At 56.3% G+C, this 27,124-nt stretch overlaps 1 protein-coding gene across 1 annotated transcript; it reads right to left on the minus strand.

Moving 5' to 3' along the window:
- Window positions 1-3: 3 nt before the first annotated feature.
- Window positions 4-13,298, minus strand: VILL (villin like). The gene is made up of 19 exons (XM_008710239.2): window positions 13,233-13,298; window positions 12,982-13,056; window positions 12,504-12,712; window positions 11,339-11,447; window positions 10,014-10,124; window positions 9,500-9,699; window positions 9,039-9,117; window positions 8,837-8,938; window positions 8,038-8,176; window positions 7,452-7,552; window positions 5,461-5,598; window positions 5,196-5,354; window positions 4,527-4,706; window positions 3,841-3,986; window positions 2,813-2,957; window positions 1,226-1,411; window positions 963-1,034; window positions 510-761; window positions 4-272 (listed from the first exon to the last, which is right to left on the minus strand). The coding sequence occupies exons 1-19, from the start codon at window positions 13,296-13,298 to the stop codon at window positions 159-161; spliced, it is 2,583 nt and encodes an 860-aa protein (XP_008708461.2). The 3' UTR covers window positions 4-158.
- Window positions 13,299-27,124: the final 13,826 nt, after the last annotated feature.

The following is a 27,124-nucleotide window of genomic DNA, read 5'->3' on the forward strand; positions in this document are numbered from 1 at the left end:
TGAGGACCACCAGCTTTTATTGACTGGGGTGGAGGGGTGACCCGGGAGTCTCCGACTAGGGTGTGCCAGTGGGGTCTCCCCGGGAGCTCAGGTATGTGTGGGGGAGGTACCCAAGGTCCTGCCCATGTGGGTGGCACAGGCAGGGGCAGGGCCTGGGGTCAGAAAAAGCCAAGCCGCTTTTTCTCCTGTTGCTGCCTCCACTTGGCCATGCTATAGAATTCTTCCTTGGATTTCCCAAAGATATCGTGGAAGTCAGAGTCGGAGAGATAGGACTGGGAGGGAGAGGGTACAGGGGCAGGGTGTCAACTGATCCCAGAACCCCGTCCCATCCACCCAGTGGTGCGATCCTCCCCCAGATCTCTCTGCCCATTATCCCATCTGGAAGACCCCTCTCCCCGGGCAGCCTGCCCATTGCCCACCATCAGTGGGTCATGCCCCGGGCGCCTCCAGCTGAGTTTTAGATGCATCAGTGCTGGGGCAGCGAGTAGCAGGGGGCCTCGGGCACCGACCTCCTTGTGGGCTGGGTCCACGCCCTCTGGCAGATCCTCAGCAGCCTGGTGCATTAGCTGTTCTCGGGGCAGGCTCCCACTGATGCTGAGTCTGGGGCTGCTGTGGTAGCTGCCAGTGCCGGTGCCACCGGCCTTGGGGCCTCTCTGCAGCTCATTCCCTGAGACCTCCTGGGAGCCCTCGAGTCTCCGCAGGGTCAAGGGGCCTGTCCTGCCATTGCTTGGCCCTCTAGACAGGTGGAAGTTGTTGAGTTCCTGCCCGGAGAGGGGACTCAGGCTGGGGAGACGGGGGAGAGGCTCCCACGGGGAGGCCACACTGAGCCCACTGGCCCTCTTGCCCCTACTGCAAACCCTGCCACCCACCCGGGCTTGGCTCCGTCCTTGCCCATTCTGCCCATCCAGACCATGCCAACCAAGCCTAGTCCCCAGCGGGAGCCTGGCGGACCCAATACTCACTGCTGTTATTTCAGCTATGGCAGGTCTTGCTCCCAGGCTGCCATCCACCACTTCCTCACAGGGCTGGTTGTTCTGGGGGCCAGAATCAGGGCAGGGGCAGGATGGAGAGCACCACTGGGACCTGGGAAGGGGCCTGAGGACAAGACCAGGGCTCCTCTACCCACACTTGAGGTCCCCAGACAGGGCAGTGCCTCCTCCCAGTCTGCTCAGGGCAGCCCCTCTCCCTGGAGTAGGTTGGGGCTTGGAGTTAAGGCCTCACTCACAGTCCACTTGTAGGGGTCCCAGGTGAGGAACCATCCAGTGAAGGTGGGAGGCTCATGGCCCTGCTTGATCACCACTATGGGCGTGGCGGGGCTCCTCCCTGCCGGGTGTGTCTTCAGGTACTCCTGGCCCCAGGCCACCGACTCCTTCTTCCGCTCGCTGGCAGCTTCCCCCAGCCACAGGAAGATCTGGGCCACAGAGGGGGCCTGGCCTTGGGCAAGTGGAGGGGCTGCCCAGAGCTGACCACTTCCTTCCCACTCCCATCCATTAAATGGTCTCACAATCCCGCACACATCCCAGCCAACCAGGCACACCCAGCAGGCCTGCTGCCATTCCACCCACATGGCAGAGGGTCACAGGCATGCATGTATACATTCAACCCACAAATATTTATTGAGCACGTGTTGTGTGCCAGGCACTGTTCTAGGCACCGGGGATTCAACAGTGAAAAAACAAAACGGGCAAAAATCCCTGCCCTTGTAGAGCTTTCATTTTATCAGGGGGGAGAAAGAAAAATAGTAAGTTAAATAAGTAAAACATGTACTATATCAGATGGAGAAAGGTAAGGCAGGGAAAGAAGACACGAAGTGTGGTGGGTGTTGGGGGGTGAGGATGACCGCAATTTTAAGTTAGAATCAGGGAGAGCCTTACTGAGAAGGTGACATTTGAGTAGAGATCTGGGGGAGGTGAGGGGAGCAAGTCGAGTGTTCTAACCAGAAGAAACAACCAGTGCAAAGGCCCTGAGCACACCTGGGCAAATTCAGGGAGCAGCAAGGAGGCTACTGTGGCTAGAGCAGAGCAAGTGGAGGGGGAAGTGGAAGCAAATCGGCCCAGAGAGTGGGGGCCTCCAGGTCACGTGGACGGTAGTAAGGGCTTTGCTTTTGTCTGAGATGGAGATACAAAAGCCTCACGGCCACATTCAGTGTCACAGACACACATGATCACAGCTATAGACACACAATCCCCCACTGCCACAGAGCCAGCAAATCACAGCCACTCACCGTCACCCACAGTCACACACGGCTGCACATAAACAAGATTGCACTCCATCATACAGTTGTGCGCACTCCGGAAAAACCCAGGCAGCCCAGAAAACCTGCCACATGTAGCCTCTCAGACACATGGTAACCCTGCCCCCCACTCAGTCACTCACACTGCGGCCAGTCTCCCAGTCTCTTGGTTTCCCCGGTTATAGCCAGTGCGTGACCACACGGCCACTCCACAGAGGCAAGCCCTGTCACCACAAAGGAACCACATACACTCGCATTCAATTTGCAATCACTCGCACCAACACATTAGCCACGGGCACCCAGGCACCAGGAATCACGCCGTTGTAAGGCACGCAGACGCAACTACAAAACTGCTCACAATTGCACACGAGCCCCAGACACAGCCAGAGTCTCCTGCAGCTTTGCAGTGACACGGAATTGTCCCTGGTCACACAGTGCAGTCACTCACAGCGCTACCATGTCACACACAATCGCACAGACTCACCCGCAGCCTGACATGGCTGGAAACACAGTTACACCCATTCAACCCCAGCTGCGCAGACACGGACGCCCCCCCATTCAAACCCAGCCAGGCCTTACCTCCTGCCAGGCGTCTAGTAACATGATGTCATACTTGTCCAGGTCCTCTTGGCTGAAGAACACCACTTCTGTGAGGACCAGGTGGCCCATCTGGCTGGAGCACTCAAACAGCCGTGGCTGGAAGCTGGAGACATCCTCCGGAAGCCTGGCCAGTGTGGGCAGCCAGGCTGTGAGGGGTGGAGAGAGCCCCTACCCTACCATGGGAAACAGCTTCTCCTGGAGCGGGAGGCACGGGCCCTCCTTTGGGCTCCCCCAGCCCATAAAATCACTCTGGAGATGCTCCGCTGCTCTCTGGGCCCCATCCCCATCTGTCAATGGGCAAGCCCACTTCATGACCTGTCTAGCCACAGCCAGCTGTGACACACGCTGCCCCAGGAATATTCCCAGGAGTGGGCCCTGCGAAGGGGATGGTTGGCTCAGCAGCGCTTTGGGGGGGGGGCGTGTAAAGCTGGGGCCCTCCCCTCCCCAGGAGGGAGGAGCCCCTGGTCCTGACTGGATGCTCAGGGGACTTGAGGGGAGTACAGTGCATAAACCAGGCCCCACAGACACACACAGCAGCCCTGACTCAGCAACCTCCTCCCTTGAAGGCGTCACCCTGCCTTACCTTCCAATACACACCCTTGTCCTTTCACACACTCCACACATACTGTTTATCAACACGTCACATTACCCCCCCACACACACACACTCGGCACAATGACCCCTGGGGACTGTGGGCTGGGAATGGGGCTTTGCCCTCTTGCTCTCTGCCACTGGGAAGGTCCAGGACTAGGCAATGCAGGGAGCATGTTCGGCCAGAAGAGGGCGCCACTCCCCTGCTCTCCCTGGCATCTTGATCCCAGTGACCCAGGGCTGGGGAGTGAAGAGTGGGCTGTGCTCCTGGGAGCCCTGGAATGGGGAGCCAAGAGACCTCAGTTCTAGGGTGGCCTCTCCAGTTCTCTGTATGACTCTTAAGTCATCACCCACCCTCTGTGGGTCTCAGTTTCCTCCTTTGTGTAAGGAGAACACCCTCTTCCCAGCCCTGTCACCTCTTGTGGCTGGGGTAGGGAGCCCGGCCTCCCAGGGCCTCCCAGAAGTGGGGAGGCTCTTGACCCTCCAGCACCGTTTCCTTGTTCTCCCCAGAGATGGCAGTGACCACCATACGCGCCATCTCACGCTGGTCACCGCTGCAGCCCTGGCCGACAAAGAGTTGGGTCAGGCCCTGAGGGGGAGGGGTCTTCACCTCCAGCCCCACCTTCCCCACTCTCAGGGGACTCTGGGGGGCTGGGCCTGAGTCAGCGGAGGCCTAGGCTGATGGCAGGGCACACATGAGCCAGGGATCTCCCCTTCCCCACTCCCAGGACTGGGACCCTCTCCTGGTCCAGAGAATGGGATGGGGACTCCAGGCTCAAGGACCATTTGTGGTTTATGTTGAAGATCAGAGAAAACTCTGGCAAAGTGGACTAGGCCTCCTCTTTTTCCCAAGAGACTCCGGAAGGGTCATGCTCCTTGCTCGAGGCAGGAAGGAGGGGAGGCGGCCTGGGCGTGGTCTGCCTCTGACCAGTAGACTCCCAGATCTACCTGTCATGTTCAGCTCCCCACTGTGGCCCTGCCCCTGCCCCACTCCTGGCCTATCTGAGGCTGGACATGAAGTCTGCCTCCTCTGTGGAGTAGAGCCATCCCTGGCCTGGCACACTGCTCTAGGCATGAGTCGAGTGGCCAGGGTTAGAGGTACCTTTCCAAACCAGAGGTAGCAGGTGCTAGCTGTGACCAGCAAGAAGATGTCACTGGAGTTGAGAGCTGAGGCACGGGCTTGCACCTCCACAGTCCTGGTGTTATAGCTGTCTGTGCCTTGCACATGGAAGAGCCTCGTGGCAGATGCTGGTTGCCCCTCCCCATTGTGCCCCATGCGTCCCTACAAGAGGGCTGGGTCTCAGGATGAGGCAAGGGCTCCTGGGAGCCTCCTCCCTAGCCCAGTGATGGACAAACTGCCCTGGGGCCTAGCAGACTCTTGCCTGAAGCCACCACTATCTTCCAGACCCTCTGAGTGTAGAGGGTGAGGATTCCATCAGCCTAGGATAGGGAACCAGGCCCTTTCTCAATGGATCCCTCCCTCATCTCCAAGGTCATGGTTCCCCCAGGCCTTGAGGACAGAAAATGGCGACCCCAGGCAAGGCCCTACTCCCTTCCAACTCAGCTTCTTGACCTGTGTTTCTGCTTTATGGCTGGCTCTGGGGACCAAGCAAAGAGACTCAGGCAGGGGTCACCCAACTGACAGCACCGGGACACCAGGGGTAGTAAGCGGGGCCCTGGGGCTGAAGAGAAGCCTCGCCCTTACCTAAGGGCTATGGGCACATGGAGGAGCCGGGGAGGCTGCAGGAGCAGCCTCCAAGGTGGGCCCTACCTGGAAGACCACCAGCTGGCCCTGGAGGATGGCAAGGAAGTGAGGGGGCTCGCTGCCCATGATCACGTGCTCCTGCACCAGGGCGCCATGGTACAGGAGGTCTAGCTCCTCGGCGTTGCAGTTCAGGCCGTTGATCTCATGTGTGGTGGCCTGGTGGCCCTGCAGGTAGGGGTGGTAAGGGCCTGGGGCAGCTCTTAGATTCCATTCTCAGACCCTCAGCTCTGGGGCTTGCAGGTGCCCACCCCGCTCTCTCAGGTCAGCACACCTGCCACAGGTACAGGATGTGCTGGGCGCGGCCCATCTTCTGGTATGTGTAGAGGACCAGGTAGCAGTTGCCCGCGTATAGCTGTCCATGGTGCTTGCGCTCCACGGGCTGTCTGCGTGAGTCCTGGATGCACCACACCTGCGGGACAGAGGACCAGTGAGCCCAGGTGCTCCTTCACCTGAACCAGCCCCCCCACCTGTGCCCAGCCAGCGAGCGATCCTCAGCCTCAGGGCAGGCCTCATCCGTGCAGAAGACGGCTCTCCCGGGCTTGCGCAAGGATCTGCAGCTGATCCTTTTCCCCGTGGCGCTCTGGGCCCCACCACGGTTGTACTGGTGTGCTGTCAGCCAGGACAGAGTTGGCCTGTGGTTCCCGGGACGAGCAAGCAGTGAGGACTCCAGAGGCTGCCCAGACAGACCTGAGCCATGCCACACACCACCCCTACCCTGCCCCCTCCAGCCACAGGCACGTTTGGGGCAGGCAGGTCCTGGCCCAGCTGCTTGCTGCTCAGGCCGGGGCTGCAGAAGCTGGGCAGATGCAAGGCCTCGGGGCTCTTGAGAAAATTCTCGATTTTCAAGTGTCACTTAAAAAGACAAAGTCTGTTCAAAGGCTGAAAGGAAAATACTTCCTTACACTTAATAGTGCGATTTCCTGTTCCTAGTGGGTGGCAAGCATGGGCTCTGGAGCCAGGCAGAGCCTCCTCAAATCCCAGGTAGGCCCTGTGTGGGCAGGGAGACCCTTCTGAGCTTCAGCTTTTCCCATCTGTAAAGTGGGCATAACAACGCCCGCCTTGACAAGGGCAGGAACAATTCCTGGGCATCCTGTCCCCACGCAGAGCCTGACAGCTCTCTCTGGGGAAGACGTCGTCTGGAGCAGAGCAACCAGAATCCTGCCTTTTGCAGAAGAGGCTGTTTCTGACCACATGGACCACACGCGCTACCCAGGAGCAGCCCTAATCTGGCAGCCAGGCATCTGGGCTCAGGGGTTCCCCCCACCTGCTGGCCTGCTGGGAGGGATCCTGAGTGGCAAGACCTTTGTTCTCCTGTTTCTCTATCCCCCTCTGTCTCTCCCTGTGTACCCCATCTCTCCTGCTCTTCATCCCACCGCCCCCCCACTCTGTCTCCTCCCTACTCTGTCTTTCTCAGTCTCTTCTCTCTCTGTTTTCTGCCTGCTCCCCCAAGCCCTGCCCTGTCTCCTCCTATCTTGGTCCCTTCCTACTAACAGTTTCTGTCCATTCATATTAGGGGAAATATAGGAAGACACCTTGGAGAAATGGTATTTTCTCTGACCTCCACCTACCTTAAGAACTAGAACCCCTCACAGAGGCCCGGAAGTCCTGCTTCCAGAATCTTACAGTACCCCACACCAGCCAGGGGCCAGATGGGACCATAGCTTTTGCCCCCATTTTATAGATAAAAACTGAGGCCCAAGGAATTAAGGGCTCTACCAGGGATCAGATAACATGTCACAATGCAACCGCTGCATCTCCCTGGACACTGGTCTGAGACCAGACAGGTGGCCAGCTGTGTGGGGCTGTGACTGACTACATGTGATTGTGTACGATGTTGGTGTGTTCCTGTGGGTTGAGTGTTGTGTGTGACTGTGATCACGTATAATGTAGAATTTGTGCAATTACATGGTTGCAGCTGATGAACTTGGCTGGGTGGGTGCGATTAGAAGGTGTGCATACATGCGTCTGTATTATATATATGGTTGTGTCATATATTTAACAAAAGGGCACGATTAAGTATCTTGAAGTGTTACTGTGCTGTGTGCCAAGTGTTATGCGAACACCGCTTTATAGATGGATCAAGCGTGCTGTGTATGAGCAAGCTGTAGGCAGGGTGTGTGTACATGGACGCATGCCCCTGGGTGTCGCTGTGTGTTGTGCAGTTGCGCGTACTTGGGGCACTTTAGCAGCCATACCGTTTACCTGAAGACAAAGCCTACCCTTGTGTGCCCATCTTCCCCCAGCCAAGCTAATGACCCTTACCTCCACCTTCCCGGAGGCGTCGTCCACCATCCTGAGCTGGGCCGCGAGCTCAGGCTGACTGTGCAGCTGGCCCACATCCAGCCTGACCTGAGTCAATTTACCTGAATCAGGGAGGGCATAGGGTGTCACTAGCGTCCTCGCCCCAGCCAACCCCATCCTGCCCATCACTCAAGAAGCCCCCTCTGGCCGCGTTCCCCCACCCGGGGGCGCTTTCTGGGCGCCGCCCCTTGTCGGTCCCACTCCATCCCACCCAGACCCGGCCCCGCATCGGCCCCGTGCGGGGGTTCCCCAACTCCCCGGGCCTCGTCCCGCCCACTCTTCGGACCCCCCGAGGTTCTGGGTGCCGCCCCGCCCCGGCCACGCCCCTCCTCGGCCACGCCCCCCAGCCTCGTCCCGCCCGCTCTCCCATCCCACCAAGGTTCTGGGTGCCACCCCGCGCCGGCCCCGCCCCGCCCCGCAGATCCCGCCCTGCGCCGACCACGCCTGCCCCCGTAGGCCAAGCCACGCCCTCACTCCCATCCCACCGACGTTCTGGGTACCGCCCCGAGCTGGCCCCGCCCCCCAAGACCCCACCCCTCCCGCTTACTCAACCCGCCGAGGTTCTTGTTCCTTTGCTGTTTCGTAGACCAAGTCTGGAAGAGCTGTTTGAACGCGGCCGACTCGGCGCCATCGTTCACCACCTCCACGTTGGTGTAGGTCGGATAGCCTTTGGCCTGAATGAAGGCCTGGGGCGGGGGTTCTGTCAGGCGCGCGGCCCGACGGCCCAATTCTCGCTCCACCCGCAGGACCTGCGGCTCAGCCGAGCCCTGAGCAGCATTCATTAACCGAGCTCATGACCCGCTTAAAAAGCTGGCTCCTTCACTACCGACTTTTCTGAGGTCCCTGAGGACAGGCAAGGTCCCCTTAGTCTAAGCCTCGGGAAGGGCGGGCGTGACGGCACCCCAGACCCCAGGCAGAGCCCTGTCTCCCCTCCTCAAAAAGGAGGAGGCGCTCAGAGCGGTACCTTTTTGCACGTGGTTTCTTTGGGTGCTGTCTGGTCACCTGCTCCCCCAACCCCTGTCAGGGCTCCCTGGGCGGGCTGCATGTCCCTGGTACCTGAGGGGGGCCCTGTGTTCTCCATCCTCAGGCAGGGCACTTTGTCTCCAGGTTTAGACCCCAGGGCAAAGTCATGTCCTCCTCTATCAGACAGGCTCCCAGGGCACAATGTATCCACCTCCCGGCCCAAGGGCAGGACTACCTCTCCTTAATTAAAGACCCTGGGAACATGGATGTCTCCTAGCTTAGATTTCAGGGTACTGCCATGTCTTCCCTCACACCCCGGGGCAGGGCTCCCCCCCTTCAAACCCAAGGGCAGCTCCCTTTGAGACAGGGCCCAACAGCTTCACCAGAGCCCGGCTGAAGGCAGCCTCCTTCTTCTCTTGGAGGCTGGACCTGCGTCCCTGCCACACATAGATCTTGAAACCACCCTGGTCCAGGATGTAGTAGTTCTAGAAGCAAGAGGGGGACTGGTCAGTACATGGTCCAGACTGGGTTGGGGTTGTGGGTGGGGTGGGGATGGATGAGGTGGCTGGGCCAGGCCTGCCTCACCTTCTCCTGCAGTAGGTCTTGGGTTAGTGGGCAGGTCGCCAACTCCTGGATCACCAAGTCCTCGTCCTTCTCACAAACGCTGGGGGAGAGGTATCCAGATGTAGGCAGCTCAGCCCCTCTCTGGCCTGGCTCCACTCCAGCCTCCTTTAGTCCCCCCAAAGGCAGAAGGCATGGAGTCTGGGGCCCTGAGTTGCAGTCTTGATGTCACCTCAGCCTTGCTGTGGAGCCTTAGGCCGCTCCCCGGCCCTCCAGGGCCTCAGTTGCCCTATCTGTACAATGGGTTTCTCAGAAAGGCAGCCATGCAAGAGTACAGGCTGGGCCCAAAGCCCTACATGGCTTGCTCCAGAAACCCAGGGGCCTTTCCTGGAGAGCTTTCTAGAGACACTGCATTATTGCAGTAATGACAGACATGCAGACCCAGGCAACTCCACCCACCCTGCTCACTCCCAAGGTCTGCTCACTGGTAGAGGCGGACACTGGCCTTCTGCAGCTGGTTAATACTCTTGCTGGGCGTGGTGGCCTGAAGGCTGCCCACCCTGCAGCCCAGCACAGCTTCCATGACCTGCATGAGGTCGGCGGCCTCGACCTCGTCATCCACCTCACCAATCTGTGCACGACCACCACGCTCCCTGTCCTGGAGGCTGTAGGTCAGGGCCCGGCCCTGTAGGACAGGACCTGGCAGTCAGGGCTTCCCCAGCATGCCGCCCCCCCTCCCCCCAACGCTCAGATAATCCATCCCAGAGCCCTCCTGTGACAGCTCAGCTCCCAGAACCTGGACTCAGGGGGAGGCATCACGGTATCCTGGCCTCCGAGGATACCAGTGCAGGGTCTGGGCTCAGCTTGCGCATAGTTGGCGCTTCTGAGGCTGTAGCGGAGAACCAGGCCCACCTCTCGGGGTGGCTGGAGGATGGGCACCTGGAAGATCAACCTTCTCCCTGAACCCTGCACCCCTTATTTCCCAGGGCAGACACTGACCCGCGCCTTCTCCGGAATGCTGGTCTCGGGCCCATTCCACTGGATCATCACCTTGCCCAGGTCCAGCAGGAAGATGTCACCCTTATTAAAGCTGTTCCAAGACAGCTCCACCTGCCAGAGTCAGGGGGGCAGGGCAGGACACAGGGTGTCATACCGCCAGCACCCGGGGGGAGGGATATGGCAGCCTATCTCCACCTACGTGAGCGTGGTCCACGTGTGTGCACGAAGCTGTGGGCAACTGCGCATCTATGTGACCCGTACTGCGGTGTGCACGCATGCTTCTGTGTGACCACGTGAGACCCCGAAGGTCACTCCATGGGGGTAGCTGTGCGCATCTGTAGGCATGTGTGACTTCAGGTCCTGCTGCGTTTCACAGGGTGTACGTGACGACGACACTTTCTGCTCAATGTATGTTGGCAGCTGCATGTGTGTACACCAATAGGGCGTGCGTATCTATCCGCGTGTGTACACACATGGGGGCACGCCCAACGGGAACAGGTGTGTGAGCGCATGGGTGATGACGTGATGTGCCTGAGTGGGGGGCAGTGTGTTATCTAGCGACAAGGGCAGTTATCATCCAGACAGAGACACTCTGGGGAGTGAAAGGAGGGACTCTAATTATGCCGATATGGCAGGCAGCACCTGGGGCTGCATGTTGTCCCTGTGTGGCCAGGAATGTAGGGTCACTGCCTCTGTGGGGACAGAGGGTGAGCCCGGGTGGGATTGTCACAGGGCTGCTACATGCCATAGAGACAGGAGTGTGCACACCTCAGGTGTCAGCGTTCACGTTGCAGACATCAAACACCCGGATGTTCATGATACCAAATCCCTGCCAGACGGTCATGTTCTAACAAGATTGTACTTCCCGTTATGTTCCTGACAGAAGGAAGTAATGGGCACTCTGCAGACTAGAGTGGGCCTGGCGGGACTGGTGGGAGACCATGTGTGCGCCTATGGGTGATAGGGACAACGTGCATGAAGAGTGTGGGGCTGTGCACCCCCCACCCCACACCATGCTACTTCCCACTACGCTGCCTAAGAGGACCACCTGGGTGCACCATTTTGTCTGCCTCACCTCCCCTGGTTCTTCATATGCCACGGGGTGGATGACAAAACAGGGTCAGAGGACCGGTGGCGGGGTGGGGCTAGCAGCCTGGCTCCGCCTCTTCTCTCCTCATTCAAGATAGGCCACCTGGGAGTGCTGACAGCCCATGGTGTTCCCCCAACAACCCCCCCCGCACCTCCACCCTCCACACTTCCCTACACTGCAGTCCCCCCAGTCTGACCTGAGCCCAGACACTGAGCAGCATCCCCGCAGCCCTCACCTCGGTGGCTGACACGTGCTTCCCCGCTTGAATGTGCAGCAGTCGCTGAATATTGTACATGTTGGTCTCCACATGCCTGAGGCCAGAGGCCAGGCCTCCTTTCCTGTAGCTGAGGAGGGAATGGGCTCTCCTGGAAGACCAGACATTGCTAGGTGCAGGAGTGAGCGCAGATGTGAGCACACATGGGGGGAGACGCATGTGTCTGTGTACAAGTGGGGGCATAGGGGGAGCTGTCCGTGGAAGTATAGACAGGAGTGCATGGAATCTGGGCGACCGCATACATGTGTGCACGCAGGTGCGGATGTATGTAGGTGTGCCCACCAGACAGTGGTGTGTTTTCCGCGTGTGCAAATATGCTCCTGGCTATACTATCTGCATGTGTGAGGTTTAACTGTATGAAACAGCAAATATTGCCATTTTCCTATGGTTTTAACCCAATATATTGCAATTATTAATTTAATCCATATTTGAAGCAATTTATAGCCAAAGGCGTATTTCTACTGGGCATAGTAACAAAAAGGCAAACGCAAAAGAACATTGGTATTCACTCCTGGGTATATATCTGAAAAGCGAAAAACACTACCGCACAAAAGCTTGTAGACAAGACAGGTGTTAACTAAACTTAGTGGGGTGATCCTGTCACAATACTTGTAAGTCAAGCCATCATGCTGTACCCCTCAAACTATACAGTGATGTATGCCAATTATTTCAATAAAACTGGAAAAAACAAAAAACCCACCCCCCAAACATGCACACAAATGTTCATAACAGCGTTACCCCTAACAGCCGCAAAGTGGAAGCAATTCAAATATCCCGTAAGTGATAAACACATAAATAAAATGCGTTCTAGCCCCACGTCATGTGCTGTGCAAGTCCATTTACAAAGATGCCCAGAATAGGCAAGTCTATACAGACTGAGGGAAGAAACGGTTGGGGGGAAATGGGGGGTGTTGTGAAGCGTATGCGGCGTCTTTTTGGGGTGACGGAGGCGGTTGCACAGGTCTGTGACTATACATACACTAGGAATCACTGAATTTACACTCTAAATGGGCCGGTTGTACAGTATGAGATTTGTAACTCAGGAAAGACCTCTCCCCCACCCACACCCCCACAGGAGGGAGAAGGGAGTCGCCCCGGGTCTCCCGGACCCCCGCCACGCACTCACATGATTCCCATGCGGAAGTAGCTGCGGAAGCAGTCGGACTCGTGGCCCTGCGCCTCCCGGTGCTGCACGGTGGCGGCGGCGCCCAGCACCTCCTGCAGGTGCTGCACGAAGGCGCCCGCCTCGCCCTGCGCCTGCGCGCCGGCCTCCTTCCCGACCCAGTAGTGCAGGTCGCTGGGTGCCCCCTGCGCGGCCTTCAGGTTCTGGGGAACCTAGGGCCCAGGTGTTTGTGTGTGTGTGGGGGGGGTGGACACAGATCCAGGATGCGCCGAGGGCCTTGGGCGGGACTGGGCAGGTGCCTCCCCGACAGGAGGTCCAGAATGGGGAGGGAAGGACGCAGAGGCCTCAAAGGCGGCAGCCCCCTGGTGGGGTGGATTCCAGGGCTGCCAGCCTGCCTCTGCCAGGGGTGGAGCTTGGTCTGCTTCCGCACACTCCCCAGCTGGGCCAAGCCACCCCTCAGGCAGACTCCCCGAATGCTCACGTGGAGGACGATGTAGCAGTGTTCCTCGAAGAAGTTCCCATAAGCCCTCTCGGGGACTGGCACCACCCTCAGGTTCTGGGAGAGGAGGGCGCCTATGACAACGCAGCAGGACCACCTGCCCACCCATGACCCTGTGGGGTGGGGAGGAGGGAGGGAGGGAGGGAGCGCTGAGTTGGGGGGGAGGGAGAAGCCTAGCCTCAGAGACTGCATATTCTCTGTGTCACAACCCGCTGTCTGGTTGTGCCCCTCACCTCAATGATCCATATGTGGAGGTCCCTGTGGCGCTCAATGGCTGGGAGGCCCTTGCCGATGTCCATCCTAGGCCAGGCGGGAATGAGGGAGGAAACAGAGTCAGAGTTCTCAGGCCCTGGCCACCTGCACTCTGGGCGCCAAGCAAGAACTGTCCCCACCTGCCGCTCTCCCAAGCACTGTCATCCTAGAGCATGCCTTTCACTAGGAGGGCCCTATTGGTACACAAATGCCAGCAAACCAGGACAGCTACTGCAGACGTTGGCACAGAGGCTTTGCAAACAGGGACCTGGCTTGTTGTCTGCTATTGTGCTCTTGAAACAGGGCCAAGCTCTGTGGGCAGGGATGGGTTTTGAACATAGGGACCTCTGCAAACAAGGAGTTAGAAACAGGCTATGCAGACAGACAAGATCTGCAGCCAGGGACAGCCACGGGAGACAGTGACAGGTTCTGCAGCCAAGGAAAGGCTCTGCAAACAGGCTCTTGAAATGAGATTGAATCCTGTAGACAAAGACGGGTTCTTGGTCTACAGGATTCAGAGCTGCAAATAGGCCTAGGTGTTCCAGACTTAGGGACAGGCTATGCAAAGAGAGACCACACCCACAGAGAGTGATAGGTTCTGTGGATAGAAAAAGGCTCTACATATAAGCACAGGCTCTGCAAACAGGGACGGCTTCCTCAGACTGAAGAAAGGGATGCAACAGGCCAGGGTCCCCTGACAAAAAGGAGTTCTGTGGTCAGGGACCATCTGTGTGTACAAGCACAGCCTGCATAAAGAGACACAGACCCCACCCAGGGAAATTCAGCCAGGCCAGGCAAACAAGCAAAGGTGAATACAAAAAAGACTCTATGAACAGCCATAGGCTCAGCAGGTACGGAGGAGCTTTGCAGACTAGCAAAGGCTTTGTAAATATGGATGGAGACAAATCCTTAAGATAGGGACTCTTTGTATAAGGGATGGACTGCAGATGTGGACAGGTACATAGAAAGGCAAGGCTCTGCCAACAGGTACAGCATCTTTCCAGACAGAGGCAGGCTCTTGAAACAAGCAAAAACTCTTTAGTCAGACTGTGCATTCAGGAATAGCCTTGGAAAACAGACTCAAATCCTGCATACAGGGAGATGGGACCAAGCTGGGCAAACACTCATGAACTCTGCAAAGAGATCCAGACTGTGAAAAAAGACACTGGCTCTGCAGACAGAGGCTCTACAGACAGAGACTTTGCAGATAGGGAGAGGTTTTGTAAGCCCACACATGCTCTGCAAACAGACTGGTTCTGTTAACAATGACAGCCTCTTTAGAGAGGGCAGGGTTTGCTGAAATGAGCTGGCAGGGAAATCAGCTTTGTCTTCAAGCACAGAGGTCCTGGATCTTGAAACAGGACTGGATTTTGTAGAGAGCCCCATTCTGCAAACAGCGACAGACTTTATAGAAAAAGATGAATTCTGGAAACAGGTAAAGGCTCTGTAAATAAGGGCAGGTTCTGCTAACAGTTATACATAGAATTAGGAACAGAGTGTGCAGACAGGCAGAGGCTCTGCAAACAGGGATATGTTAATGCAGAGAGACACATGTGCTCCCAGATAGACACAGTGACCTCTGACAGTGATAACTCTTCATTGGAATAGATCCTGCAAGCAGGTAGTTTCTATCCAGGGTGTGCAGACAGTTAAAGGCCCTAAAAAGATGTCATAGATTGTACAAATACGGCTCAGATTCTGTAGATCGAACCAGACTCTGAAATAGGAAAAGGCTTTGCAAACAGGGGCATAGTCTAGAGACGAGACACTTACTGCAGAGGAAACTGGGTCTGCTGATAGGGACAGGTACTGGAAACAAAGCTTTGCAAACAGGAAGCTTTTCTGTCTTTAGGCAGAAAGATGTAGCCCAGACAAGGACACAGACAAACTCCGTAGACAGGGATCGGTTCTACACGCAGGGCAGCTTCTGCCGTAAAAGCAAATCTAATAATATATAGGGAAATAGGGACAGACTGTTTAAAAAGACAGGTTCTAGGGTGCCTGCGTGGCTCAGTTGGTTAAGCGTCTGCCTTTGGCTAAGGTCATGATCTCAGGGTCTGCGATCAAGCCCTGCATCTGGCTCCCTGCTCAGCAGGGAGTCTGCTTGTCCCTCTCCCCCCTGCTCCTTCTCTCCCTCTCTCTCTCTCTAATAAATAAAATCTTAAAAAAAAAAAAAAGATAAGTTCTGAAAAAAAGACCCTGGAAAGAGCCTCTAGACACAGGCTCAGAGAGAAACAGACATGAGGAAGTTTCTGCAAACTCCGGACAGACTCTGCACACAAGGATTGTCTCTGAGGACTGGGAGAGTCTGTAGCAAGCAACAGGCTTAGCCGACCTGACAGGGCTGGGTGAACCAAGCATACGCACTCTCACGTTCTTGAAATGGAGCTGAACTGTTAACACAAGCAGACCCCGTGAACAGCCGCAGGCTCTGCAAACAGCGACTTAGCTTCCTTAGCTCCCCCAGCGCCCTGTGGTTCTGAGTGTGCATAGGAGAGCAGCGTGGAATGAGAGGCATCTGGGGAAGAAGGGGGCTCTCGATCTTGTTACATCATAGCAGGGGACACTCAGCTCCCCCAGGCTTCGCTGTAACACCTGTTCAGAAACCTCTGTGGGAGTTGTGGTCATTCCTTCATCCATGGACGTTCTTTCTCCATCTAACCTAAGTCCTGCCAGCTGTAACTTTTGCTTCTTGCTGCCGCTTTGCCCAATAGGCCCAGAAGTCACTTCTCTCTGAATTTCTCTTTCCTTGTGACCCTAGTATGGTGTTAGCTCTTCTCCCCTCCCCACTCCAGTCCAGCGGTAGGAACACCCGTGGCTCCGCTGAGCCTGTATGCGCAGGACAGACAAGATAGGAGGAGCATTAGAGAGTCACAGAATCAGAGGCGTACTGTGACTCACGCAGAGCAGCCTGCGTGCCTTACACCTTTGTCCGGGGCCCCTGAAGGCTGGGCTCAGGCCCTGGGGAGCTCATAGCACTGTGGGAAATTCCCCGCCCTCTCAAAGAGGGCCAAAACGGCTTCTGGAAGCATGGAGCAGCGAGCGCTGCAGCATGGAAGGAGCTGCCCAGAGCAGGGAGGCAGAAGGACAGTCCTGGCGGGGTTAGAGCCACCAGCTAAGGCTCTGGAGTGCATGGATGCTGTAGGTACAGTCTCCCACCCTAGACCAGAGGCTCCCGAGGCCAGGGGCCTGTCCTCTTGTTCACCACCAGCTCCCAGCTGCGAAAGCCGCCGACTGGATGAAACCTGCTGCCTACTGAGTGGGGGTGGGTGGACAGCGGGGCCACTGTCAGTGCCTGTCCGTGTGACAGTGACGTGGGTGATGGCCAGACACGGGGTCGTGTAAAGGCAGTCCCAAGCACCAGAAAACACGCGATGACACTGAGTGACATGCAGAGTGACATTCAGCGATGACGGAGAGAAGTGGTGCCCAGTGACAGCAACCAGGACCCAGGTGGGCAGTGGCCAGAGGTATAAACTCTGGTAACAGTGTGAATCAGGGACAGAGTGATGCGAAGCCTGGCTGGCCATCACACTTTGGTCACCAGGGACCCATAGGGATAGGACAAACTGGAGACCAGAAGTTTGGGACTGGGTGAGAGTCACTGGGTGGGGTCAGCATCACCTGCAGGGGGCGGGAACGGTGCCCCATATCCAGTTCCAGGCCCTGGAGCCAAATCTTCAGCTCCCAGGGCCTGAGGCCCTCATCCGCACAAAACCTGGGTTCTGGGGGTTGGGTGAAGGGATTCTCACAGGGATCCTCTCTTCCCTAGCACCCCTTTCTCCTCAGGCAGTCTCTTTCTCCCTCGGGGGGGGGCCCTTCCTGTCCCAGAGTGCCCGCTCTAAACTGCCAAGCCCTCTCATCCTAGATGCCCTCTCTGACCCTGAGGAACTCCCTCCTATCCTACTCTGCATGCCCCCCCACCCCCACCCCGTGTCCTCTCCCTCTTTCTGAAAGCCCTCTTCTTTTCCCTGAGGGCTTGCCCCCTGCAGGCCAGAGCCCCCTTCTCTCATAGAAGCCTGGTTCCTTCTCTGACAAACCCATCTCCCTCCTCCCCTATACCCCCCTTTCCTGGGCCCCCCTCTGTCCCCACTGGGCATCCCTTACCCCCATGCATCCTCCCTTCCCAGCCCCCTTCTCTCTGCCTTCCCTGTCCCCAATGCTCTGTTCTCTCCCCCAGAGGCCATTCCTCCCCCCATACCCCTGCTGCACCCCTTTCCTCCCTCCAATGCCCCTTTGCTTCCCTGGCATCCCCTTCTCTCCTCTGGGTTCTTCTCACTGCCAGACACTCCTTTCCTTCTCCAGATGCCCCCTCCTTTCCTGGGCTCCTTCTCCCTCTGTCCCCCCACCCCCACCCCAGCGGCCACTTCCTCCTTCCGAGGTACCTGTGAAACGGCAGACCCTGAAGTCACTTTGCCGGAATTGCAGGAAGAGGGGAGGGGCACTGCCCGCCAGAGTGGGAGGAGGGAGGGCTGGGCCTGGGCCCCCAGGTGTTCTGACTCTGGGCCAGAGAGCCCCCACCCGTCCAGAATCTGCCGCTCTCTTTCCCCGGTCACCGCCCACGGCCTTTCTGCCCCCATTGGTGTCCTCACTTGTTGGGTTGCTCGCTGCCTCCTTAGTTCTGGTGGCCCCTGGGCGACCCTGAGCCCGGTGACCCTGTGCTGGACTCCCCTGACTCGAGCAGCCCCTCCCAGCTGATTCCAGAGCCCCCTCCCTACCAGGCCTACCTGCAGGAAGGTGCTCTCTTTCCGGGCCAGTGGGCAGTGCTGGGCCTGTCCCCCAACCTGCCCCAGCACTGTAACTCAGTCCTTGCTCCCGCCCAGCAGGACACACCTCACCACCTGTGGGCTGGGCTTCAAACGTAGTCAGTCAGTCAGTCAACAAATATTGACCCAGCTCTCTGAGAGCCACCCTGTACGCAGGGCCATGGCTGGTCTGCCAGGTACCTCCTGGGGACTGGAGGCCAGAGACAGCAGGTCTTGGAGCTCTGGGCTGGTCCAAGATGGGAGGTGTGGAATATTCCGTGACTTTCCTTCTCTGAGGGCCTGATGAACCCCTGATCCCTGACCCCTCGAAGGCCAGGCCACTCCAACAAACCTTAGCAAGAAGGAGGACCAAAGCTGTTGGGGGCAGGGGTGGCAGTCTGGTTCTGTGAGACCCAAGTCACTTCAGGAGGTGGGGGAGGTAGCCAGGGTTTCCTCTAGCATCTCTGCTGTCCTTGCTGCTCCCCATTTGGGCTTGCTGCCCAGCACAGCCCTCCCCAGGGAGCCCTGATACCCATCGTGGGAGAGGCCAGTCCAGCCTTGCAGGGAAGACAACTTTCCCACACCTTGGGCTGCTCCCTCCTTTCCTCCCCGATTGTAGGGTGGAGAAACGGTAAGTGCTGAAAATAGAACATACCAAAAACTCCAGGAACAGGGCCCCCCCTTACTTGAGGCTATTGGCCTTAGTTCTAGCCACAGCTCAGGCAGTGGGACTCCTTTGCCAAGACATACTTCTAAAACCTGCCCACTGGCCTCAAGACCCTTTCCCCATGTCCAGGCCTCACCCCCACTACTCCCTGTCACAGAGAGGGGGTGACTCCAGGAAGTCTGGGTCTACCTGGGCCTGGTCAGACATACTGCCAGTATGTGACTGTAGCTAACAGGCAGAGTTAATGGGTCCCTGTGTGTGGGATGCCTGCGTCCCAGGATAGGTGGTTAGTCCCTGTATGTGTCTGACCTTGTGTGTGAGAGAATGCCTGTTTAATCCTCTGTTCCTTTATATGATGGTGTGTGTGTGTGTGTGTGTGTGTGTGTGTGTGTGTGTGTTTGCCTCCGCCTGTTTCCCCGGCTCCTTTTGTCCCTGTGCTCAGCAAAGTCTGTGTCCTCATTCTTCACCGCAGATTCTTCCCCCCTCCTCCTGTGCACTCTGCTTTGTTTGTTCCAGAACTCCCTGGAAATGGCTCTGTCCTAGTCCTCAATGCCCACTCTTGCCACAGCAGGTGGTTGGTTGTCTGTCTTCATCTTACCCTCCCTCTTCCCACCCAGGGACCCACTGACCACCCTTCCTCTGGAAACACCTCACAGCCCAAGTGTTCTCCCCACCTCACTGGCCACTCTGCCCTCTCCGTGGGGGCCTTCAAATATCACTGGGCACACAACTCAGGCCTTACCTCCTGTCTCTTGTCTGTTTTCTTCCAAGTTCCAGTCCCCAGGCTGTAAATGCCAGGGGAATGCTAGCATCTCTTCCAGCATGGACCCCCACTCCTTCCGAATCCCCACCCCCTGCCCACCCTTCATCCTTCATCTGTCTGGTCACATCTGTCCTGGTGCATCTGACCTCACGCTCGACATCCGGGTCAGGCCCCTCAGACACCTCCTCCAAGGCCAAGAAATGGCACGAACATCCAGCTGGTAGCTCAGGCCCCATACCTGGGGGCCATCCCAGGTTCCTCTCCTTCCCTCCCCATGCACAGGGTGGCCACTAGCCAGTCTGGTTCATCCTAGATCCTGAACTTGGTTGGGCCTCCCTGCCCTGCCCTGCCCTGGGAGCCAGCCTCTCACCAGTTCAGCCTGAGCCTCCCTCTATGTCTCCTGGTCTCTCCAGCCCCTCTGTCCACCCTCCTACAGTAGCCAAAGGAATCTCTTAACCACAAATAGATCACACTATTCCCCTGCTTTAAACCTTCCAGTGGCTTCCCTAAAATAAAACCCCAAATTGCCTGTCCCTCTGGCTGCATCTCCATTCACTCTCCCCATTCCTCATGTGTTCTCGCTACAACTTTCTCATTGTCCCTTAAGACACCGACCTCATTCTAGTCTCTGGACCTTTGTAGTTGCTGTTACCTCTGCCAGAAGCCTCTCCCCTAAATCTTCCTAGGGCTCCTTTTCCGCATTCTGGCCTCAATCCAAATGATACCTCCCTAGAGGGGCCCTCCCTGACCGTGTTAGCTAAAGCAATGCTCTTCCCAGCCACCCGCCACTTTCCTCCTGTTCCTCGTGCTTCCAGAAGCAGGTAACCATACTGCTCAGTGTCTTGTGTCCCCAGCTGCAATGTGAGGGCCTTGTGGGCAGAGCCTTGCTCACTGCTGTTCCCTGCATCTAGAATGGTGTCTGGCTCACAACGGCTGCTTAATTAGTATCTGCGGATGTGCGCCTGTGGGCTGGGCCCTAATCACTGGACCCTTCCTGGGCTCCTTCCTGACGCGAAGGCCCGGGGTTGAGCCTTCCTCAGAGTCAGGTTCCGGCCTCCGCTGAAGCGCCCCTGGCCGCGTGACTCTGGACACGTTTCTCAGGCTTTTTCTGAGCTGACATGTCCTGTGAGAAGGCAGGGGAGGTCGCTCTTGGGAGTTGGACACCCCACCTAGTGCAACCCAGCCTCCCCATTGTGGTGGGGGCACAAGGACCTCTCCTAAGTCCCTCCCCAGAAGGCTCTGGGTCTCTGGAATCCAGAAGACTCTGGATGGGCTCGACTGCCCTACTCCAGAATGGCGGGCACCACCCTGTACCTGTGATCCGAGGCAGTGGGCCCTAGGTCAGTCCGGGGCGGGGAGGGGGCAACTAAGCAGCACTGCTCTGTGTCTGGTGTGGACAAGCTCCAGCTCATGGGATCACATCCATGACACAGAGAGAGGAAACTGAGACCCAGGGTACTGCTCACAGGCAACTAGGGTCTTACAAGGACCAGGGGATGCCCAGCGTCTGCCCCCCTCCTCCACCAGAGCAAAGAGAGCTCGGCCGCTCCCTCCTCCTGCTCAGCCAGCCCCGCTCTGGCTGTGGGACCCCCTCGTCCCACTGACCTCTTCCCGCCCCGGGGGACCCTGCGGCCCACCCCACCCTCGCCTGGCAGGTTCCCAGGCTCTCTGTCGCTACTTTGTTCCTTCCGGGCTTATCTCGGAAGGCCCAGCCCGCTCCGTGTCAATATTGACAAAGGCGTAGGTGTGGCCCGAAGTGGGCGGGGCACGCTGGAAAACAGCCCCGCCCCATTCAGGCCCCGCCCCCAAGGTCCCCAAACTTGGGTTCTCAAGGGGCTGTCCCAGCTCTCATCAGAGTCCCTCCCAGACAGGTGCAGAACACCGCCCCTCGAGGAGACCAGGTCCTGCAGCGGGTGCGACCCTCCGGAGAGTGGACAGGGCGTGGGGGTGGGGGTGGGGGGAAGGCCTGACTGGGGTCTCGGATCCCACTGCCTGGAAACCTCCCGGCCCCACGCCTTTCAGGAGAGCAGCCTTAGGCCCAAGTGGGCCCCCCACATCTGGCTGCAGGCCTCGGGAGGGGCAGTGACACGGTCACCGGGCCCAAGAGCGGCTCCTTGGAAGTCGCCGTGGTGGGAACGCTAGGGCCCAGGAAGTGGAGTCTGTTGCTGTGCCCTCTGGGCCACCACTCTGATGGGCCTAATGGAGTCCAAGGACAGCCCAGAAAAGAGCCCTAGGTCCCTGCAAACAAGAAGGTGCCGCTGCTTTGTGTTCCCACAGTTGGGGATGTGTCATCCTTCCCAGTCGTGCACCCACCCCATGGAGACACGGCTTGGGCCAGGATAGGGGGTGGGGGGTGACAAGACTTGGTTAGGTTGGTAGGCAGTGTGACCCAGTGCTCCCATGTGAAGTGGGGGCATCCACTCTGCTCCCCCCTCAATGTAAAAGCAGGGAACTGTCAGCTGGGTGTGGATCCTATTAGGTCTCCCTTCTCACCCCTGCCTTGGGAAAGGCTCCCAGTGACCGTGTGGGGTTTTCTTTATAATTTTCTGGGTTTCCTGACCTTTTAGCAATGAACATGTATGGCTGATCTCTCAGGTAAAGCAATACCTGCCATTTCCCCTAAGCCCAGCCCATAGCCTCTTTGCCATACCTGGGTGTCAGGCCTGAAACAGTTTGGGGGACTTCCTTTTCCTCCATTGCCAGTCAGAAGAGGTGTTCTCAGCCCTTGCTGAAACTTTGAGTCATCAGAGGCACTTGAAAATGTGATGCCCACTCTCAGGGTTTGAGGTTTAAATGGTCTGGAGTGAACTTAAGGGATCCGTGTTTTTAAGAGCCCTCAGGTGATTCTCATGGGCAGCCACAGCCAAGAATCACTGAGCTAAGAGATGGAGCTGTAATGGAAGTTTGGAATGGAAAACTCTGGAGACCCCATATCCTCCTCCTGAGTGCTGGTGGGTCCAGTATATTCTCCTTGGAGATCAGGATACTGACCATTCCAATTGCAGCTCTGGGCCTTGAGCAGCCTGTTGACCCACGGGCAGCCCCAGCACAGGAAATCTGCCATGTAAGCATTCCAGTTACTCCGAGGACTCTGCCACAAGCCCCCAGTGCACCCCCCCCAATCCATTAGCTCAACAGACTGTCTTCCCAGGCTGGCTTTCCCCAGCCACTCCTCCCCTCCCCTCCCTGGCTTCCTGTTCATTCTTTGGTCCCGCAACACAGATGATATGTGCTCAAACAAGAAAACATCCGGAGGTGAAATCTCAGTATGCCCCCGTCCCAAATAAGTGACCTCTTGATGATGTATGTTTCCTTCCCACCTATTCAGAGGATCTATGGACATTCACGGTTTTCAGCTGTCTGTCTGGTTGTATGCAGAGGCGTGAAGTAGTTGTGGGTATGGGGGCAATGCCAGGAAGGTGAAAGGAGGGAAAGAAGAGGGCCGGGGAGGGGCAGAGCCAAGGAGAGACATGGATAGAGAGGGACACAGCTTAGGAGTACAGAACCAGGGGGAAATCTGGGGAGGCTTCTCTGGCCGGACAGCTGCCCCACTGTGGAGAGGGCAACCTAGGGGCATGGCACAACTAGCTGTGGGGGATCTGGGCGTTTTGTTTCTGGGTAAATACTTTTCCTGGGCTGACCCACACAGGACGAGTACACATGCCTGGTGGAAGCCTGTGATAGAACAGAGACTGCAAAGAATTGTCTCACTGACCTCAGTTTTCTCATCCATGAAATGGGGAGACCGGTCTAATGAGATTGCTGACACTGGTGATGTAATCCCAATTAGGGATCACCACGAAGCAACAGTCCTGAGAGTGGTGTGGCCAGGCTCAAGGCTCTGCCATGACTCCCTAGCACAGGAGCACTTGCTGCCCCTCTCACCTCTACGTACAGAGGGGCTGGGCTGAGGGCAGTGCCTGGAGGATGTCCCACTCTGAGAAAGCTGTCTTGGCTATCTTTACTCTTCCTATCCCTTGCCATGCTTTGGCTGGTAATCACAGCATCTCAGCCAGCGTGCCCATGGGCTCTGGGTTTTGGTACCATACTCCACACACACTGCTGGTGGCTCCTGTGGGGTGGGGTGGGGGGCTGCGGTCCTCTCAGACTGCACGTGGAAGCCCTTTGGCAGGGCTGGAATCCCTGTGCAGGAAGAGTGAGCTGCACCGCTTCAGTCTGTGGAGACGCTGCCAGGGGGCCTCACATTGAGCAGAATGGTCTTCCGGCCTCCCCTGGGGTCAAGGTCGGTGGCTCCGGTGATGCTGCGGCCCTGCTCCCATCCACCCCAGCTCTGCAGAAGCGGGTCCCCCAGGAGACCGGAGGCGCCCGCGTGAGGCCGTGCAGGCGAAGAGAACAGACAGCAAATAGCGGAAAGAGGCGCTGGCGCTGGAGAAGCAGTCCATCCACAAGAGGGCGCAGTTTCACGTGTTTATTTTTGGCAGGAAGGAAATCATTGCAAACCTCTAGACTGACAATGCTCGCCCCTGGAAACGTGCACATTCCACATGTAGTATTTCCCAAGTAATGCTGGCTTGTTTGTCACATTCAAATGTCCAACAGAAATCCACGACTACCCAGGCACCAGAATCTCCACTACCGGGGGTGGGGGGTGGGGGGTGTTAGTCTGCAGAGAAGCTCCCTGGAAAACGGACAGGAACAGACACCATCAATTTTACAGTGAGATAGGACCAGAGGCAGCCAGTAGATTTTGCTCAGGTAACTGCAAGCACTTCAAGCCATCCACCCCTCTCGAACCCTGGCATGCCAACTGTCCATCACAGCACCTTTAAAAGCAGAGGCACAAACGTCACGAGTGTTTGACCATATAGGGCTGTGTGGTTCTAGATTTTATTAGAGAGCCGTCTTTAAAATATAGGGTTCTAAAGTGTTGCCAGTTTATAAATTTACAGATTTCTTTTTTATACTAGAAGTTCAAATGCTGCAACCATGACAAATCAGTGTCATCAGGGCCTCTTCACGTCTCCAAAGTCACCTCATCAAAACTGCAGTGTCAAAGGAGCTCCCCCACCAACCATCGGCTGTGACAAGCGGTGTTCCTCCTTAGGGTACAGATAACATTGTTTACAAACAGCTAATGGGTGAAGCCACAGACCAACACACAGGATTCCAGAACAATGGAAGACAGAGCAGTGACCACCTCGGATGGGCCCCGGCACCGCCACCCAAGGCCTGGCCAGAGATGTCATCACATCACAGGGGCCCGAGTCCACAACCCAAGATCTCTTGTCCCAGATCCTAATAAAAAAAATACTGTCCAGGAGACTATATTTTAACCTGGTACGCAAAGGACCAAGAAACTCAAGAGGTTGGGTTTTTCTTTTGGTTAAAGAGTGTGTGGTGGCGGGGCGGGGGGATATTTTGGTAACATGGGAAGCATATGGCACAGAGAAATAGCTAATAGGCTTCATTAGGCTTTAAAGCCCACAATTTAATAAAAGGTAATAATTAAAAACAATACCCGTATTTACCTTAAAAAACATAAACCCCAAACATTCATCTTATTTCTTGGCCTTATGTTAGAATTCTATTGCTTCATTTACATGGAGATGATTAAAAATATATATAGAGAGATAGATATTCTGATTATGTACATAAAGCAGAATCAAGGGTTAAAATAAAAATGGCATTTTGGAGTGTGGTCAAATAAGGTGCACAGAATCCAGAAGGCTCAGGGGGGCTGCTGGCCTCCCCCAAGACATTCTGTGTCTGCGATGGCTGGAACCGGGCTCCATCCCCAACGGTCGTGCAATGGCGCTCGCGGTTTCAGGAACTACTAGGTGCAGTGTCCGGCTCAAGCTGGCCAGCGTCTTCACTCCATCTCTCAGAAGCGGGACACTGTTCCTAGGTTCGATTCCCCTGAAGTACTCTGCCCCCTATACCAGAGAAGACCGCATGATGCCGGCAGAGAGGAGGGCAGAGGGGAGGGTCGAAGGCTGTCCCCAGGACTGATTTCTGTGTGGATTTCAACACAGGACAGACACTGGACTGCAACATTCAAGAACATTTAAGGCAGCGGGTTCATTAGTGACTAGTTTTCCAAATCAAGGTTTAGGGCATGTGCAGATCTGCCACGTAACTGCCGTTCTCTGTGGTAATGCCTAGCGTGGGGCTATTTCTACCGGAACTGGCATGGGGATTACTGGGTTCTGCATACTCAGAATGCTGGGGCACTCGGTTACCCCTGAACACTTCTCTTCTGAATGCATGGCAGTCCACAGCCCAAAGTGCTGTTGGGAGGACATGATTGGCAGCTGGCTTCATTATTTTGTGAACGAAAGCAAGAACAAAATTTTACTTCGACCCCCATCTGCAGACTTGTTAGTGGCAGTCGCTCCCACCAGAACTCTGGCGGAGGCCCAACCACAGAGGACTAAGGCAATGGTGCCAACACAGAAGGGTTCTTTTAAATTATTTTTAAGCGCAATACTTTATAGACCGTCTCGTCAAACAAGGAACATGGCACTGCTTAAAACAGCTCACTGGGAAAGGCTGCAAAGGAAGCCCCAGCCCAGGGAGGGCACCCTGCCTCTCCCTGGCTCAGGGCAATGAGTTCCACATCTGGACAGGTTTCCCCAACCCTGGCTCAGAAAATAGGCTGTGCTTCAAAAAAGAAGACCAGGAGTGGACTTGGGCCACATCAGTGCAGTGGCTGGTTGAGGCCACAGGTTCTCAAGGGAGCACAGTCAGCTCATCACAGTATCTGATGTTGGCTGTTATTTAGAACGATCGCCACGCCTGTGTGGTGTGCTGGCCCCGTGTCTTTGTTCCCTCCTGAACTCCCATGGCCCGTGCCAGGGACGGGATACAGTTGGTGCAGTCTAGACCCTGTCCAAGTCTGCAGCTTAGCAGTGAGCAGATTCTGAGCATAGGCACAGTGGCAAAGAACAGTGTAACAGCCGCTGGTCAATTCCATTTGGTGGCAGCGCGGTAGCAGCAAAGAAAATTCCCAAACAGCTCCATGTGTATCCAGCTTTTGGAAAGGAAAAATTTAAAAATCAATAAACAGATTTTTTTTTTTTTAAATATCAAAGGGTTTTGGAGTTTCTTGGAACTGCTCTACCCAGAACGACAACCACAGAACGAAAAACGTACAGAAGTATGGCAGTGGTGTGAAAGCAGAGGTGACGATGCCACTTTTCAAGGGGAAAGTGTGACCTCAGGACGTAACGGTCATCATCCGAAATAAGAGTAATAATATAAAAGTATCTATTGTTGAGCCACACAACCGCAGATACATTCCAAACTGGGTCAGCAATGAACGGAGACACTGCCACGGTTGCTGAGGCTCCTGGCGGGAGCCTGACCCTGCAGCATGCCACCGGGCGTCAGAGCACTCACACCTGTTGGGAGGCAGGCTTCTAGGACTCACCTCCATCCCTCGCCACCCCCCTCACCCTAGGTTCTAGAAAATTGTCATATTCGTCTTTTTAGAGAATCTAAGACAATAAAAGACTAAAATATGTCTGGAAATATGTTGTGTAGAAAAATTAACTTTCAGCTTAAAATAACATTCAAAAAGGCACTTCATCCTGTAGGAAAGAGATTCTGAGTTGGGTCAGCTGCTCCGAGCTGGGATAGAAAGGGACAGGTTGTCTGCTTGGAGGAGGGGTTGGGGGGAACAGTTGAAAGGAAGTCTGATAGATCTCAAGCTTTTTTTTTTTTTTTTCCATTTTTTTC

This window comes from Ursus maritimus, unplaced genomic scaffold (assembly GCF_017311325.1).
Source record: "Ursus maritimus isolate PB19 unplaced genomic scaffold, ASM1731132v1 scaffold_20, whole genome shotgun sequence".
Lineage (NCBI taxonomy): Eukaryota > Metazoa > Chordata > Mammalia > Carnivora > Ursidae > Ursus > Ursus maritimus.